The 12,552-nt window shown below is 42.2% G+C and overlaps 1 protein-coding gene across 2 annotated transcripts in view; it reads left to right on the top strand.

Annotated features, from left to right (window-relative positions):
• Positions 1 to 2,443: 2,443 nt before the first annotated feature.
• The window catches only part of PPFIA2 (PPFI scaffold protein A2), a 600,314-nt gene continuing 590,205 nt past the window's right edge, over positions 2,444 to 12,552 (top strand). For both annotated transcript variants that reach the window (XM_090042615.1, XM_090042614.1), the window contains exons 1-2: positions 2,444 to 2,669; positions 9,189 to 9,439. In XM_090042615.1, coding sequence (XP_089898741.1) covers positions 9,191 to 9,439 — 249 coding nt within the window. In that variant the 5' untranslated portion in view covers positions 2,444 to 2,669; positions 9,189 to 9,190. The remainder of the gene's footprint in view (positions 2,670 to 9,188; positions 9,440 to 12,552) is intronic.

The raw sequence follows: 12,552 nt of genomic DNA, 5'->3' as shown, positions 1-12,552 counted from the left end.
CACCGCAATTGTTTAATTTTTTCATTTGATTCTATTTTGTGCAATCAGCATTGCTGGGATGCTTTACCTTGTAATTCTGTGTAACTGTATAACAGCCAGGTGCATGTCTCTGACCTCAGAAAGCGTATGATGGTACTTTAGAAGCTGGTGTAAGGACATGCCTGCTACCTCAGAGGAAGGGGGTTGTGTGGGCTAATCAGCTGGCCCTCTGACCCTGAACTTTCCAGGATCCTCCTTGAAACAGGCTACATTTCCCACTTGACCACCCCTTAATGCCTGACATGCAAATGGTAATAGGAGGTCCATGGCAGTTTTGTAGTTGAGATTATCACTGTGCAAATGGTAATCCCTTCCTTCTAACACTGTTCATTCTCAGCCTATATTGGCAGGAATCAGTGAAAAAGGACGCCACAAAAAAGCAAGCAGTGATGGGTGTTTCTCATTCCCCTCGGTAGTGGACAGCCAAGTCACAGGAGGGGATGTGGAGGCAAGGAGTTGGTTCATTGTGTATAGAAGTCAGGCAGGACTTCTCTGGGGAGACTGTTCAGAGGCAGGTTTTAGAGGATGAGACTCTAAAGAATAAACAAGTGAGGAGGAATGGAGAGAGCTCAAAAGAGGAAGGACCCATAGCTGAGGCTGAAGGCAGAGAAGTGGGATATGGAACTGGTTCTTGGTTTTTTTGTTGCTTCCTTGTAATGAATGGGATAGGGAAGGAAGATTCCTGGCATCCCAATTGCAGAGTGATGATGTAGACAGGAATGACATTAATTACTTTAACCAAAGGGAGCAACAGCTACAAGAAGGGAAGAGAGCTTCAAAACCCACCTGGGAAAGTAGGGAGCTTAAAACACAGTTCAGGACAGAAAAAAATAGCTCTGGAGCACTTATCTGATCAGATAAAAAAAGGGTGAGACAGCAGTATGTCCAACACGTGTGAGAGATCTGAAGGAGAAAAATCTGCTATGGGAAAATGAGGCCAGAGTGTTTAACTGAAGGGTGTGTTCTTAAGATCAGATACTGGCATGCTTGGAAACGATTTCATTTTTAAAAGCCACTGAAAACCCCAGCCCACCTGGAGAGGGGACTTCTGCCCTGTTAGGATTTCTCCTTTCCTCCTCAACTCATTCCTTTCTGAGGAGCCGGTGTCAGAGAATTACCATCATGCAAGCTGCAAAAAAGCAGCAGCAGTAGCAGCTGCATCTGGGGAACCGGGTGTGCGTAAGGCAGAGAGAGCAGACGTGATTACTTCAGAATTTATTTAAGGGCTGGTGGAAACCACTGCAGCAGCTTCCAGGGGAAGCCCCAGCTGAGGAGAAAGCAAAGCAGCATCACCACATGCACCACCAGCTTTCTCTTCCTTGGCCCCCCTGACGGTGTGTCGTCAGTGCAGGTGAACCCTGGCGTGCAACAATCTGCACTTATGTCTGGAGTGCTTCCGTATCGATAGCATTTCTGAATAAAAATGATGATGATGATGTCCATTGCTTTAATTATATGCCTATGCTAGTCAGATTACAGTTGATACGATGACTGCTTTGTCATGGTCGGATTACACCAGATGATAACGTCTTATTGCACCAACTATCCGATTAGATGAGATGTAATAGCATTTGCCTGAACTCTGCAAATTATAGAAGCCATGAGCCTGGAGATGTAAGCTCATTTTAAACACAAGGCATCCCTCTAACCTTCTGCTAGGGCTCATGGCAGGCTCCCACCCGGCTCCGGCATTGTGGGAGGAGAGCTGAAGCCATCCCACCCACTGAGTGTTTGAATGCAATGGGTGGGGGGATGCACCCAAGGCACCTCAGGGATGTGGGGGAGAACCCCCCCCCCCCCAGCCTCCACCTAGTTAGTGTCTGTGTGTGGCCGTGTCTGTCTGAGTATGTGTGCGTGCTTCTGTGTGGCTGTGTCAATGTGTGTGTCTATATGTGTGCATTTTATACATGTGGCTGTGTGTGGGGCTTTGTCTGTGTGTCGAAATGTGTGTATTTTACATCTGTGGTTGTGTGGCGTGTCTTTTATACGTGTGGTGGTGTGTGTGACTTTGCGTGTCTAAATGTGTGTGTGGGGGGGCCTCTGTCTGTGTGTCTACGTGTGTGTGCAGCTTGCCGCCCACCTCCAAAGCAAACAGCCCCCCTTGGTCCCCCCAGGGCCACTCCAGGGCGACGCCCCGCTCTGCCCCGCGGCGCCGGCTCCCGGGTTTCCAGCCGCGCACCTTCCGCCTGCGTCCGCCGGCCCCGGGCGCACTTCCCTCCGCGGGGGGGGTGCATCTCGAGACGTCAGCCCCCTCCCCCCCCCGCTCTGAAAAGCTGCTGCTGGAGCTTTAAGAGCCGCGTCCCCCCTCCTGCCGCTGACAATGGTCTGAGCCGCGCTCTGCTTCCCAAAGCACAATTTGGACTATGCCATTTTCCCCTGGCCGCGGCTCGGGCGGGCGGGTTGCTGCTGCCGCTGCCGGCGCGGCCGGAGAGGATGCGCAGGGGCCGGGCGGAGCTGCCTGCCGGGGCCGGGGCGCGGGCGCGGGCGCGGGGGCCGGGGGCTGCTCGGGGCCGCTCGTGCGGCGCCAGCGCTGAGAGCCGGGGCCGGCAGCGCCCAGCCCAGCCCGGCCGGGGAGGCTGCGGCTGTCATTGATCACTTGCAGGAGCGGGCGCCGGGACCCCAGCCGCCAGGTACCGCCGCCCCGGGAGCCCCGCAGCCCGCCCCGGGGGTGTGGGTCTGGCCGGCCGGGGGAGGGCGAGACAGACGGCCGGACTGGGAGAGCTGGCGCTCTCCGGCTCTGCCGGGCTCCCCCCGCGTGGAGGGTGCTGCCGGGAGCGGGGGCTGCAAGGAGTTAACTAGGAGGAGGAGGAAGATGCGTGTCAGGCAACTCAGACAATAGCGAGGCTTTTCCTCCTGGGTGAAGCGAGGTGTTGCCCGGAGCCCTGGCAGCTAAGCCCGCTGGTACCCACCCTCCCTCTCCTCGCTTGTCAATGCAAAATGGTTCAATGGCAAAAAAAAAAAAAAAAAGAAAGAAAAGAAAAGAAAAGGCCGTGAGTTTTCAGAGAGGAGGTGGCTGTAGGCAGGTGGCAGGTGGGGCAGGTAGGTTCCCTGCCTGCTGCCAGGGCGCTGAGGGGCAGAGCAGCTTGCAAGGGCTCCTCTCCCTGGGGCTCACCCAGGAGGCTGAAGACCTCCCAGGTGAAGGGGTGGAATTGGAAAGGCGTTTTCTAGACGCTGCAGATCTTCAAGGTGAACAGAATGAGCCTAGAGATGGGTGTCATTTCTCCTGCCCTACCCCCTGATGCCCCCAAACGGAAGGAGCCCTAGTGGCCAGCCCATCTCAGGAGACAGGAGTGCACTCTACTTTTTAAGGGGACATTTTTGTCACGGTGAACACAATTTGGTTACTCTGCATTATTTGGAGATGGCAGAAAGGGATCAAATCGGGTGGGGTCATGCAAGAGGAAGAACTTTTTATCCTTCCTTGCCGTATCCCGGCACCTATATTTCAGATCCGTTGTTTTCCGTGCATTGCTTAAAGCAAAGCACATTTTAATTATGCTCTTGCAGCCAGGTGGGAAAGCCGCTACTTGCATCTGTAAGCATCAGAAGTACAAATTAGTTCCTATCAATATAACGGGTAATGGGAGAGCTCTTGCAAAAGGATGTCATATAGCTGTCTCCCTGTGGTTGTCATGACTATGTGACTTGTTTCAATTTCTGCCCATTCACTTCATCTGGACTTTGAAATGAAGCTGCAGAACGCAGGCATTGAATTAACTGTCCAGCCTGTTCTTGGTGGTGGTGTTTGAAATGCAGAGAGCAATCTAAATGTATAGATCTATATTTTAGATGTCTGGGTAATTTTTAAGACAGCAATGTTGAGGTTTTTTAATTTTTGAAAAAAACCACTTTTAAGCAACTAGTGTTTAAAAAAAATCTCAGTTAAATTATTTTGACTCCAGGGAAAAATGTTTAGAGTTTTGCTTAGTATTCTAGGAATTTCTTAGATCCCAATTAGCTCTCACTAATCTTTTACACTATACATCTCTGCTTGAAGGTAATCAGAATAATACCAGTCTGAAAGTTTGTCTATTTTAGAGGATTTTCCTCTCTGATCAACACCCCACTGAAGTCAATGGTAACATTTTCTATGATTTCAGTAGTTTTTTTTGTGTTTTTTTGTGGGTTTTTTTTTTTTTTTTAAGCAAGCTTTGAGCAAGTGACAGAGGCATATCACTAAAATGTGAAAGTCCACAGACTCATATAATTTAATTTGACTATACACTGTACCAGACTTTTCACAAAAAAAAGATGACCTTTACCACATGGAATAATAGTATAGTCTTAAGTGTTATAAATTAGTTTGTCATGGAGTATGTGGAAGCAGTCAGCTATGTACATCAATCCTGTGAATATCAAGCAGAAATGCACAATCTTCAGAAACATGATTAGTCTAGTTTCTTTAATCTTAAGTGATCACACTGCTTTAATGAGTAGCCACTGCTGTGGGAGCATATATTCAGTACATCAGTTGTAAGGAAAGCATCAGTCCTTTGTTTCCTACTCTTTCCCTTCAGAGCTTGCTGGGGGCTCAATTTAGTCATGATCTTACAAGTTGCAGTACACCCTCAGCTGCTTGTGAAGTCACTGGGAACTGGAAGCAGTTTGCTCTTTTTGGGGGAAAAGGGTTATAATTAATGTTCTAACTATCTGTTGGTAAACTGAAGGAACAGCGTTTGTGTCTATCTAAAGAGGCAATGGTTATGTTTTGTATAAGAAAATAAAAGGGATGTGCATTGCATCATGGGTTTATTCTTTTATTTTGTTGATAAATTTTATATGTTTTCGTGCAGAAATAATATAGTTTCGTTAGTTATCTTTAAATCACTGAAAACAAAAACTTCTTTGTAGAGCCTCAGGGTCTAATCTTTTTGTTGCATCAGATAATACTTTTGATGAGGTTGTGTTTATAAGTGATTGCTTTGTAAATGTGGTGCTAGGGTCCCAGCCTCCCTTCAAATCTGAAGACAAAACATTAAAAGAAAGACTAAACATAAAACTTGCTTTACCTTTCCTCTACCCTTTATTCTTTCCTTGAATGAGCGGATGGGGTGGCTCTTTCCAGTTTTATTTTTACTTCTGTGACACTCATAACCTCAAGAGTTAATTCCTTAAATTGTAGAAACGTTAAGCCAAAACAAGGAAGATCAGGTTGTGGTTTACATTCTCACAAGCCATTTGGCTCTCAGATCTCAATTTTCACTTTTTGTGTGTTTCTTCCTCATTCTGCTAGTAATGCTCCACACTTAGATCAACGGCCTTCTGACTTCTTACATTCTTAAAAGATACCACTGAGATTTGACTCCGTCGGAGCCCAGTTTTTTATCCTGATTTTCATGACTGTATAACTGTGAACTAATATGTCAATCTGGTAGTCTCTGCTCATTAAATTCAGTAGAAGCTTACCTAACTAAAGCTTGCAGAATTGAATCCTGTCCGAGTTTTATCACATTGTTGAGTCTACTCGACTCATAAGTGGAGATGTATCTTGACTCTAAGTGGAGAAGAAAGCAGTGATTTTTCTTGTTTGGTTTTTTTGTTTCTGGTGCAAATTTAAGGAAGACAACAGTCTTTGTTTATATTTTGCATATTGACCGTGTTGGGGGGGAGAAGAGAAATTCCACCAGTTGTAGGTAACAGATCCAAAACCCTCAAGATTAATTCCCAAAACAGACCAATACCTCAAAATGCTGCACAACATGTTTAAAGTTAACTTCAATTTGGTATGTTCTTATGACTTACATTACAAACTTGTATTCAGTGCCTGTGATTTCTGAGAGAATGTTTCTGTGTTTTTGATGATCCCTTCCAAAAAATACTAGTAGAGATTAACACAACTGTTGTTCAGTGTGTGTAGATGTTCACCTGCAGATTTTGGATTTTCTAGATTTCATATCTTTTTAAAATTCTTTCTCTTATATTGTTGGAAAAATTAAATTAACTCAAATCTTCCGTTGCACTTTTCTTTTATATGAGGGTCTTGGAATGTCAAAGAAAGTAGAAAAGTAGACATATAAAGTGGAAAGGAATTTTCTACTTTCTTTGACATGTTTACATGTAAGTTTAGTTAAGGAATCTTTATTGTGAGTGAATGCATTTATTTAAAGTTGAGAGACCTTCCCTTGCAAGTTTAAACAAATCCTACTTGTGATGGTTGAATCTCCAATGAAATTCTAAGGTTAATTTTAATATGCCCCAAATTCATGTAGGTATTTCATGAGTTCACATGAAGTTTGATATGGTAGGTCCTTAAGTTTCAGAACTTTATGGCTTGAGGTAAATCTAGTTAATATATTTTAAGAACATAGGAAGTTTCAAGAAAGGGAGTCTGTCTTTTCATGATTGTAGTGTTATATCTTTATATGTTGTCCCCTTCCTTACAGCTCAAAATCAGCCTATTTTAGAAAGGACTTTTCAGGAGAAGTGATTGTGGAAGAAAATGGGTGCCATACTTAATAAAGAGTATAGTATCTTAGCATAACATTTGAGGAAGTACCATGCACATGTGGATACAGCATAGATATTTTAGTATGTGCATGGATATACGTATTTGATTTTAGTGAACACATGGAGCTGTATGGAAAACTGAAGGACATTCCTACTGATGTGAAAATAATTCAGTAGAGTGAAAAACTGGATCTGATATCTTCCTTCCCTTGAGGTCTTCATGGAGAGTTGTAGTAATCATTTAATGCTTGCATAGGAGCTAGGTCACAAATTAATATCTGATGCTCCAATGCAATCCTTTAGAAAGCATTCAGGCCACATACAGGATAGTCACTGCTCTCTCTGCAGGAACTGGTCTGGGAGGGGATGAGAGCAGGGTCCCAGCTGTGGGGATCGAGTGGGAGGGTTGATTTCTTGCTCCAGTCCTATTGTGGATGATTTTGGAGCATCCCCCAAAGCTCCTTGCTGTCTCCCCAGGTTGGAGATCTCTAATTTGGGGAATGGGCGGGGGGTCTTTTGCCTCACTGTTCCCGACCCATTGCAGTCTGAGAGAAGAGTGAAGCAGTTTCCACTGCTCTCTGCCTCTTTACCATACTGGGCACTGTCCAACTTGAGGAATGGGTTTGGGGCTTTGCTCATCTGTTGCCTCTGTTTTGGCCCTGAAAACTAGGAGTGGAGAAGAAGAAGCTGCTCCTTGCCTTGGTCTGGGGAAGGCATGGGGAGTCTCTCCCCACTGTTCCACTTGCCCCACGGACTGGGAGGAGTGGAGCAGTCACTGGTGCCCACACCTCCCCCAAACCAGGATCACTCTGGGGCATCTGTACACACTCCCTCTTCTAGAATGATTTCTACCAGTGGAAATTTCTGAGAAAGTAAAAATTGTCTCAGGATAAAAATAGTTTATTCGGAGACAAATGCCACATGTGTTAGCAGCCATACTGAAGTATTAGGTTTGCTGTTGATTCTGCTATTTTAAATCTGTTGGGAGAAGAAATTGAAAATTAAGACTTTCAATTCTGTGTTGATGTTTAAAACATGGACAAGACCAATTCATTTTGATAACGTTAGAATATTCTCTCAGGAAATAGCAACTAAAAAATTCCAGCAATCGTATTACCTGTGCCTGGGATAAAAAATAACGTTAACTTTAATTATGTTGTTCGGCTCAGCTACCTTTTCCACCTAGTGTTTGAAACAGTGTTGGGCTGCTCCTACATTAAGTTGTGTAGCAGTCCTACGTTCCCATACCAGCTAATTCCAGGGGGTAAATATTCCAGAAGGGGTAAAGATTGTGTGTGCTGGACTCATGGCAGAATGGAAAAGGCTTCCAGAAATTCCACTTTATATCTGACTCACAGGCAAACTCCTACAACAAATGATTTTTAACCTTCAGCTGCTGAAACTGAAATTTTTAGAACCTACCATTTTCCCGAGGAAAAAAATCCTCCGAGATCTTTTGAAGCTGAGAGATTATCAGAAACAGAATCTTTAGATACATATCTAATGTAGGTCTGTTCTACATGATGAAAGCAATGCTGGAAGGGCAAAGATATGGCAGTTTGGGTGATCCTCTCTGTATTTTCATAGAGTTTGGTATTGGTTATAAGTGGGCATGTATACACAAGATGCTTGATGTGCAGTTGAGTAATTCTACTGGGCATCGATGTGTAATGGCAAAAGCTGTGCTGATGCATAGTAGAATTAGTCTACCGTGTATTAAGCGTCACGAAAAGACCATGCGCTGTTGCTACTGTCCAGTAGCAACCTTAATATGCAGTAGCAACACAGTAGCAATGATGCCTTAAGGCATGTGTAGATGCACCTAGTGTGACCTTAATTTGGACTGATTTTCAAAACTCTGTCACACGGGGTTTTTGAGGGCTGCAATGTCCTGCTTATTCCTTTTTATGTTATACCAACGCCTAGTAGTTTTAAGGGTCAGGATTCCACACAAGCATAATCTAGACTCTGAATTTGATGTGATTATTTTAATTGAGTAGCTAGACCAGGTGACACTAATTGTTTCTTTGTAAAGCCACCATACAGTTGGAACAAATTGGCTTTATAAGATTGCGTTCTTGTCTGTAGTAATTCAATTCGAATAAGGTATTGCAAGGATGGTGATTAGCAGCGAGTCTCTATTTCTTGACCTCTTTCTTGAAGATCACCAGGGAATAGTTTCCCCTGAGGGAAGGAATAACTGGCTAGAAAAATAGATTAACTTTGCATCATTAAAGTAGCATACAACTGGATCACTGGTCAGGCTGGTGTCTGCTACAGAGAAGCCTGCAGGAGGATCAAGCCCAGCAGTTTAAATGGCAGTTATTGGTATTGACACAGACAAGCCACAAATGATGTAGGTAATCAGAGAGATATCAGAGATAAAAGAATCCAAAGCCAGGAAAGAAACTTTTTTGATATGATTTTGAAGTATGCTGTTGAGATCAAGTCATTACTAACTTTAAAACACCTTTCCTCACCCAGCGAAGGATCATATTCAACATTTGTACTATGGGAATTCATTTTTAAATTTTATGTCTGCCAGTTAATTACCTGACTAATAATGAAAACAAATTTGAGATGAGAAACAATGCAGCAATACAGTAATGGTTCCTGTGATGGATTTAATCTCTCATTGGAATTTCCCCCCTTTTTTTCCTACTCAAGATTTTTTCTTCTTTCTTTTTTTTTTTATTTTAAAGAAATGATGTGCGAAGTAATGCCAACGATAAATGAGGACACCCCCATGAGTCAACGGGGGTCCCAGAGTAGTGGATCGGACTCAGATTCTCACTTTGAGCAGCTGATGGTAAACATGCTGGATGAAAGGGACCGTCTCCTTGACACACTTCGGGAGACGCAGGAAAGCCTGTCACTCGCACAGCAACGCCTTCAGGATGTCATCTATGACAGAGACTCCCTCCAACGGCAGCTCAATTCAGCACTGCCCCAGGTATGTCACTAGTAAAGATATTCTTTATAAAGTTCACCTAAAAACTGATGAAACCAACTTCAATCTTAATAGGTTACAATTTTGTATTCCATAAGGCCTAAATCCTGTTCCCATTGAGGTTTTTTTGGCAACATTTTCATTGGATCAATAGTACATGATCTAGACTCATTATGTCCTGAAATTGCAATTGGCTTTGAACATTGACTTTTAAGGGGCACAGGATTAAGACCCTAAATTTTGGTTCTTTTGGCTGTTGCTCTAACTTTCACAACATGCAAGGGTTGATTTGAAATGCAAACTATGATGATAGAAGGGAAGAAACATTATAAGCTGATTAACTGATATTAACTCACTTAATAGTCAGCTCTGGACAAGAGGTATTTCTTAATGTTATAGCAACTACTGCTACTACTCTAGTTTACGTAAGGTAAGTAGGTAATATTGCACAGTCTAATAAACAGGGAAAATATAGATCTCTTACTAATTTTTCTTCTGCTTTAAATAACTTTTCTTCTCTTTTTTTAATTTGAGCTTTTTAGGCACATAGTGCTTTTTTTTTTTTTTTAAATTAAAACAGGGTACTGTAATACTATTTCTTTTGGATAGCAAGTATAAAGGCACTAATTCATCCTTGATCAGGATCTACAATTTAGCTTATGCCAAATTCCTGACACAATCTATGTAGCAAAGGAAGTGTGTATTCCATATATATGATCCTCTGTGCTCTCCCAACCTTTGCATGGCTTGAGGATTTGTCTGGAACCTGAAAATTCAATCATATCTAGTTGCTAAGGAAGGGGACAGGGAAAAGTTAGTTGAGGTAGGGTTAGGTTGAAGGAATTGGTTAAGGGCCTGTTGCTGATGCTAAGAATGAAATGAGAGGAAGAAGTAGGGAATCAGTTGCAGAGTAAAGTGTAGTGCCTGCAATGTGAGCACTAGGTTTTAAGAGTAAGAGTTGCTCAGTAATTCTGGTGACATTAAAAGGGCAGGAGCAATAATGAAGCCTTCTGCTACCATTAAACAATAGAATAAGGTTATTTGTGCTCTCTAATTTGGATGGTTCTTTTTCTCCCACAACCTGTGCTGTTCCTTGAGAGAAGTGTATGGAAGGGAAATTAGGTCAGGAACTTTAATGGGGGTAATCTTTTGTCAGAGAGTGCTGCTGAGAGAAAGTTTTGTAGCTATGCACCTTTGACATCAATGAATAAATTAGGTTAGAGAGGCTGTACCCAGTCCTCATAATGAGCTATTTCAACGCTATTGAGCTCTTGGGAGAATTTAGATCTAAATGTTCTTCATTCATACTTTGGCAGAACTCCTGCTGAAGTCTAAGAGTCCGATTTGGGAAACAATATTAGATGAGAAAGCAACATGTATACATAGTTAAGGCCTAGCTGATCTTTTCCCTGTATTTGGGTACAATATGAGTCTAGATTTAATTCCATTATTTACTCCTTTTATTTGAAACTCGATTTCTATGAAATCATAAATATTTTTTGATTATTTTAATAATTAGTTATGCGACTTCTATAAAAATGAAATAGACTTTCACCAAACTGCATATGAAGTAGTACCACATAGTATACTAAGGGATTCTTCTCCAGTCAGATTTTAAAAGTGAACCAGCTGTTTTTCACCAATCACATCCAGATATTCATACACACAAATTCCTTAGCAACCTATTATTATAAGCAGGAGTACTATCCCATCAATAGCATAGAAAATACGTTCTTAAATATATAAAATATCGTGCCCATATTTCTCTTTTGCTCCCCCTTTTTGAAGCTAAAAAATCCTATATAATGCTTTTCTGCATTGGTTTTGTTTTGAGATTTTTTTGAATGATAAGTTTGCATTTTTAGTTACTAGATGTAACCTCATAAGAAAATGCTGTTCACGTCATTATTTCTAAAGTGACAAATCTGTGTGTGTTAAGACTTGCAGAAGAAAAAAATACCCTGAAAGAGAATTAAGATTTGGATACCATCTAACTTGAATCTTGCTTTATTATGACACTTTTTGAACTATTGTGTTGGTTCTTGAACTTTCAAAATTTGATTAATGTTTACTGTTTATGTACAGCTTTACATCTTGAAAATACAATAGCAGTTTATGTCAGATTTATGAAGTAGGGTTAATTTTTTTTGTTTCTGGTATGCTACTTTTTTCTTTGGTGCTAGTCTGGAACATAAGTATACATTCATTATCATACCTGTTGTCAGTAGCATCAGAACCAAAAACTCTTATGTCAGAATTATATCATAAGATAAACTAACCTTTTAAAGTTTTGCCTGATTGGAGAAAAACATTCATAAAATCACATTTCAAGTAGCTGTTTGTTTTGATTTGAAATGTTAACTATTTAGGCTACTGAATATGCTGTTTACAACTGTATGTATAGGAACAGGTGCTATAATAAAATTCTAAGTGAATGTGATATATTATAGAACACCGTATTGTATTACAATTATTCACTTCTTTCTTATCCATCAATTCCTTACATTCAACAGCCGTTCAACTGTAGAGCTTTCATTTCAAATAATAAATATGAAGGACTGAAATCCTGGCACCACTGAGGAGTTTCACTATTTACTTCAGTGGTGTTAGTTTCACCAAGACTAAAGAAGGAACTGAAGATATCTGAGATCCTCTGTAATATTAGCCCCTGATCCTGTCAATACTAGGGATCCCTCTAGACTTTCAGGGAAAGATGTGATAGGATCTGATGTACAATTCACACAATCGTGCTTCCTGCCCTGTCACATGTGTATGGCAGGAGGCATGATTGTGGGATCCAGTTTCAAATCCTATTATGCCTTATTGCTGGTGCATGAGGAGCCTGGGATCACGATCTTGGGTTGTACCTGCACCGGCAAGTAGCAGGCTCTTGCAGCTGACAAGATTCCCATCTACTGCAGTGCCCCACGGGCTGCTGCGGATGGTGCTGTCATAATTGGGAGACCCATTAGCTGAGAGGACTACCAGCTGCAGCAGCACATGGTGCACTCCCCAGGGCTGGGAGACCCCATTAACTGATGGGGACTCCCAGCCACAGGGGCATAGCTATGCCACATGTATAAATTACAGCTGGATAGAAAGCACTTATAAAGTTA

Source organism: Crocodylus siamensis, chromosome 4 (genome assembly GCF_052110815.1).
Source record: "Crocodylus siamensis isolate JL-2025a chromosome 4, ASM5211081v1, whole genome shotgun sequence".
NCBI lineage: Eukaryota > Metazoa > Chordata > Crocodylia > Crocodylidae > Crocodylus > Crocodylus siamensis.
The sequence above is the reverse complement of the archived record's forward strand: the minus strand, read 5'-3'. Positions and strand labels throughout refer to the sequence as shown.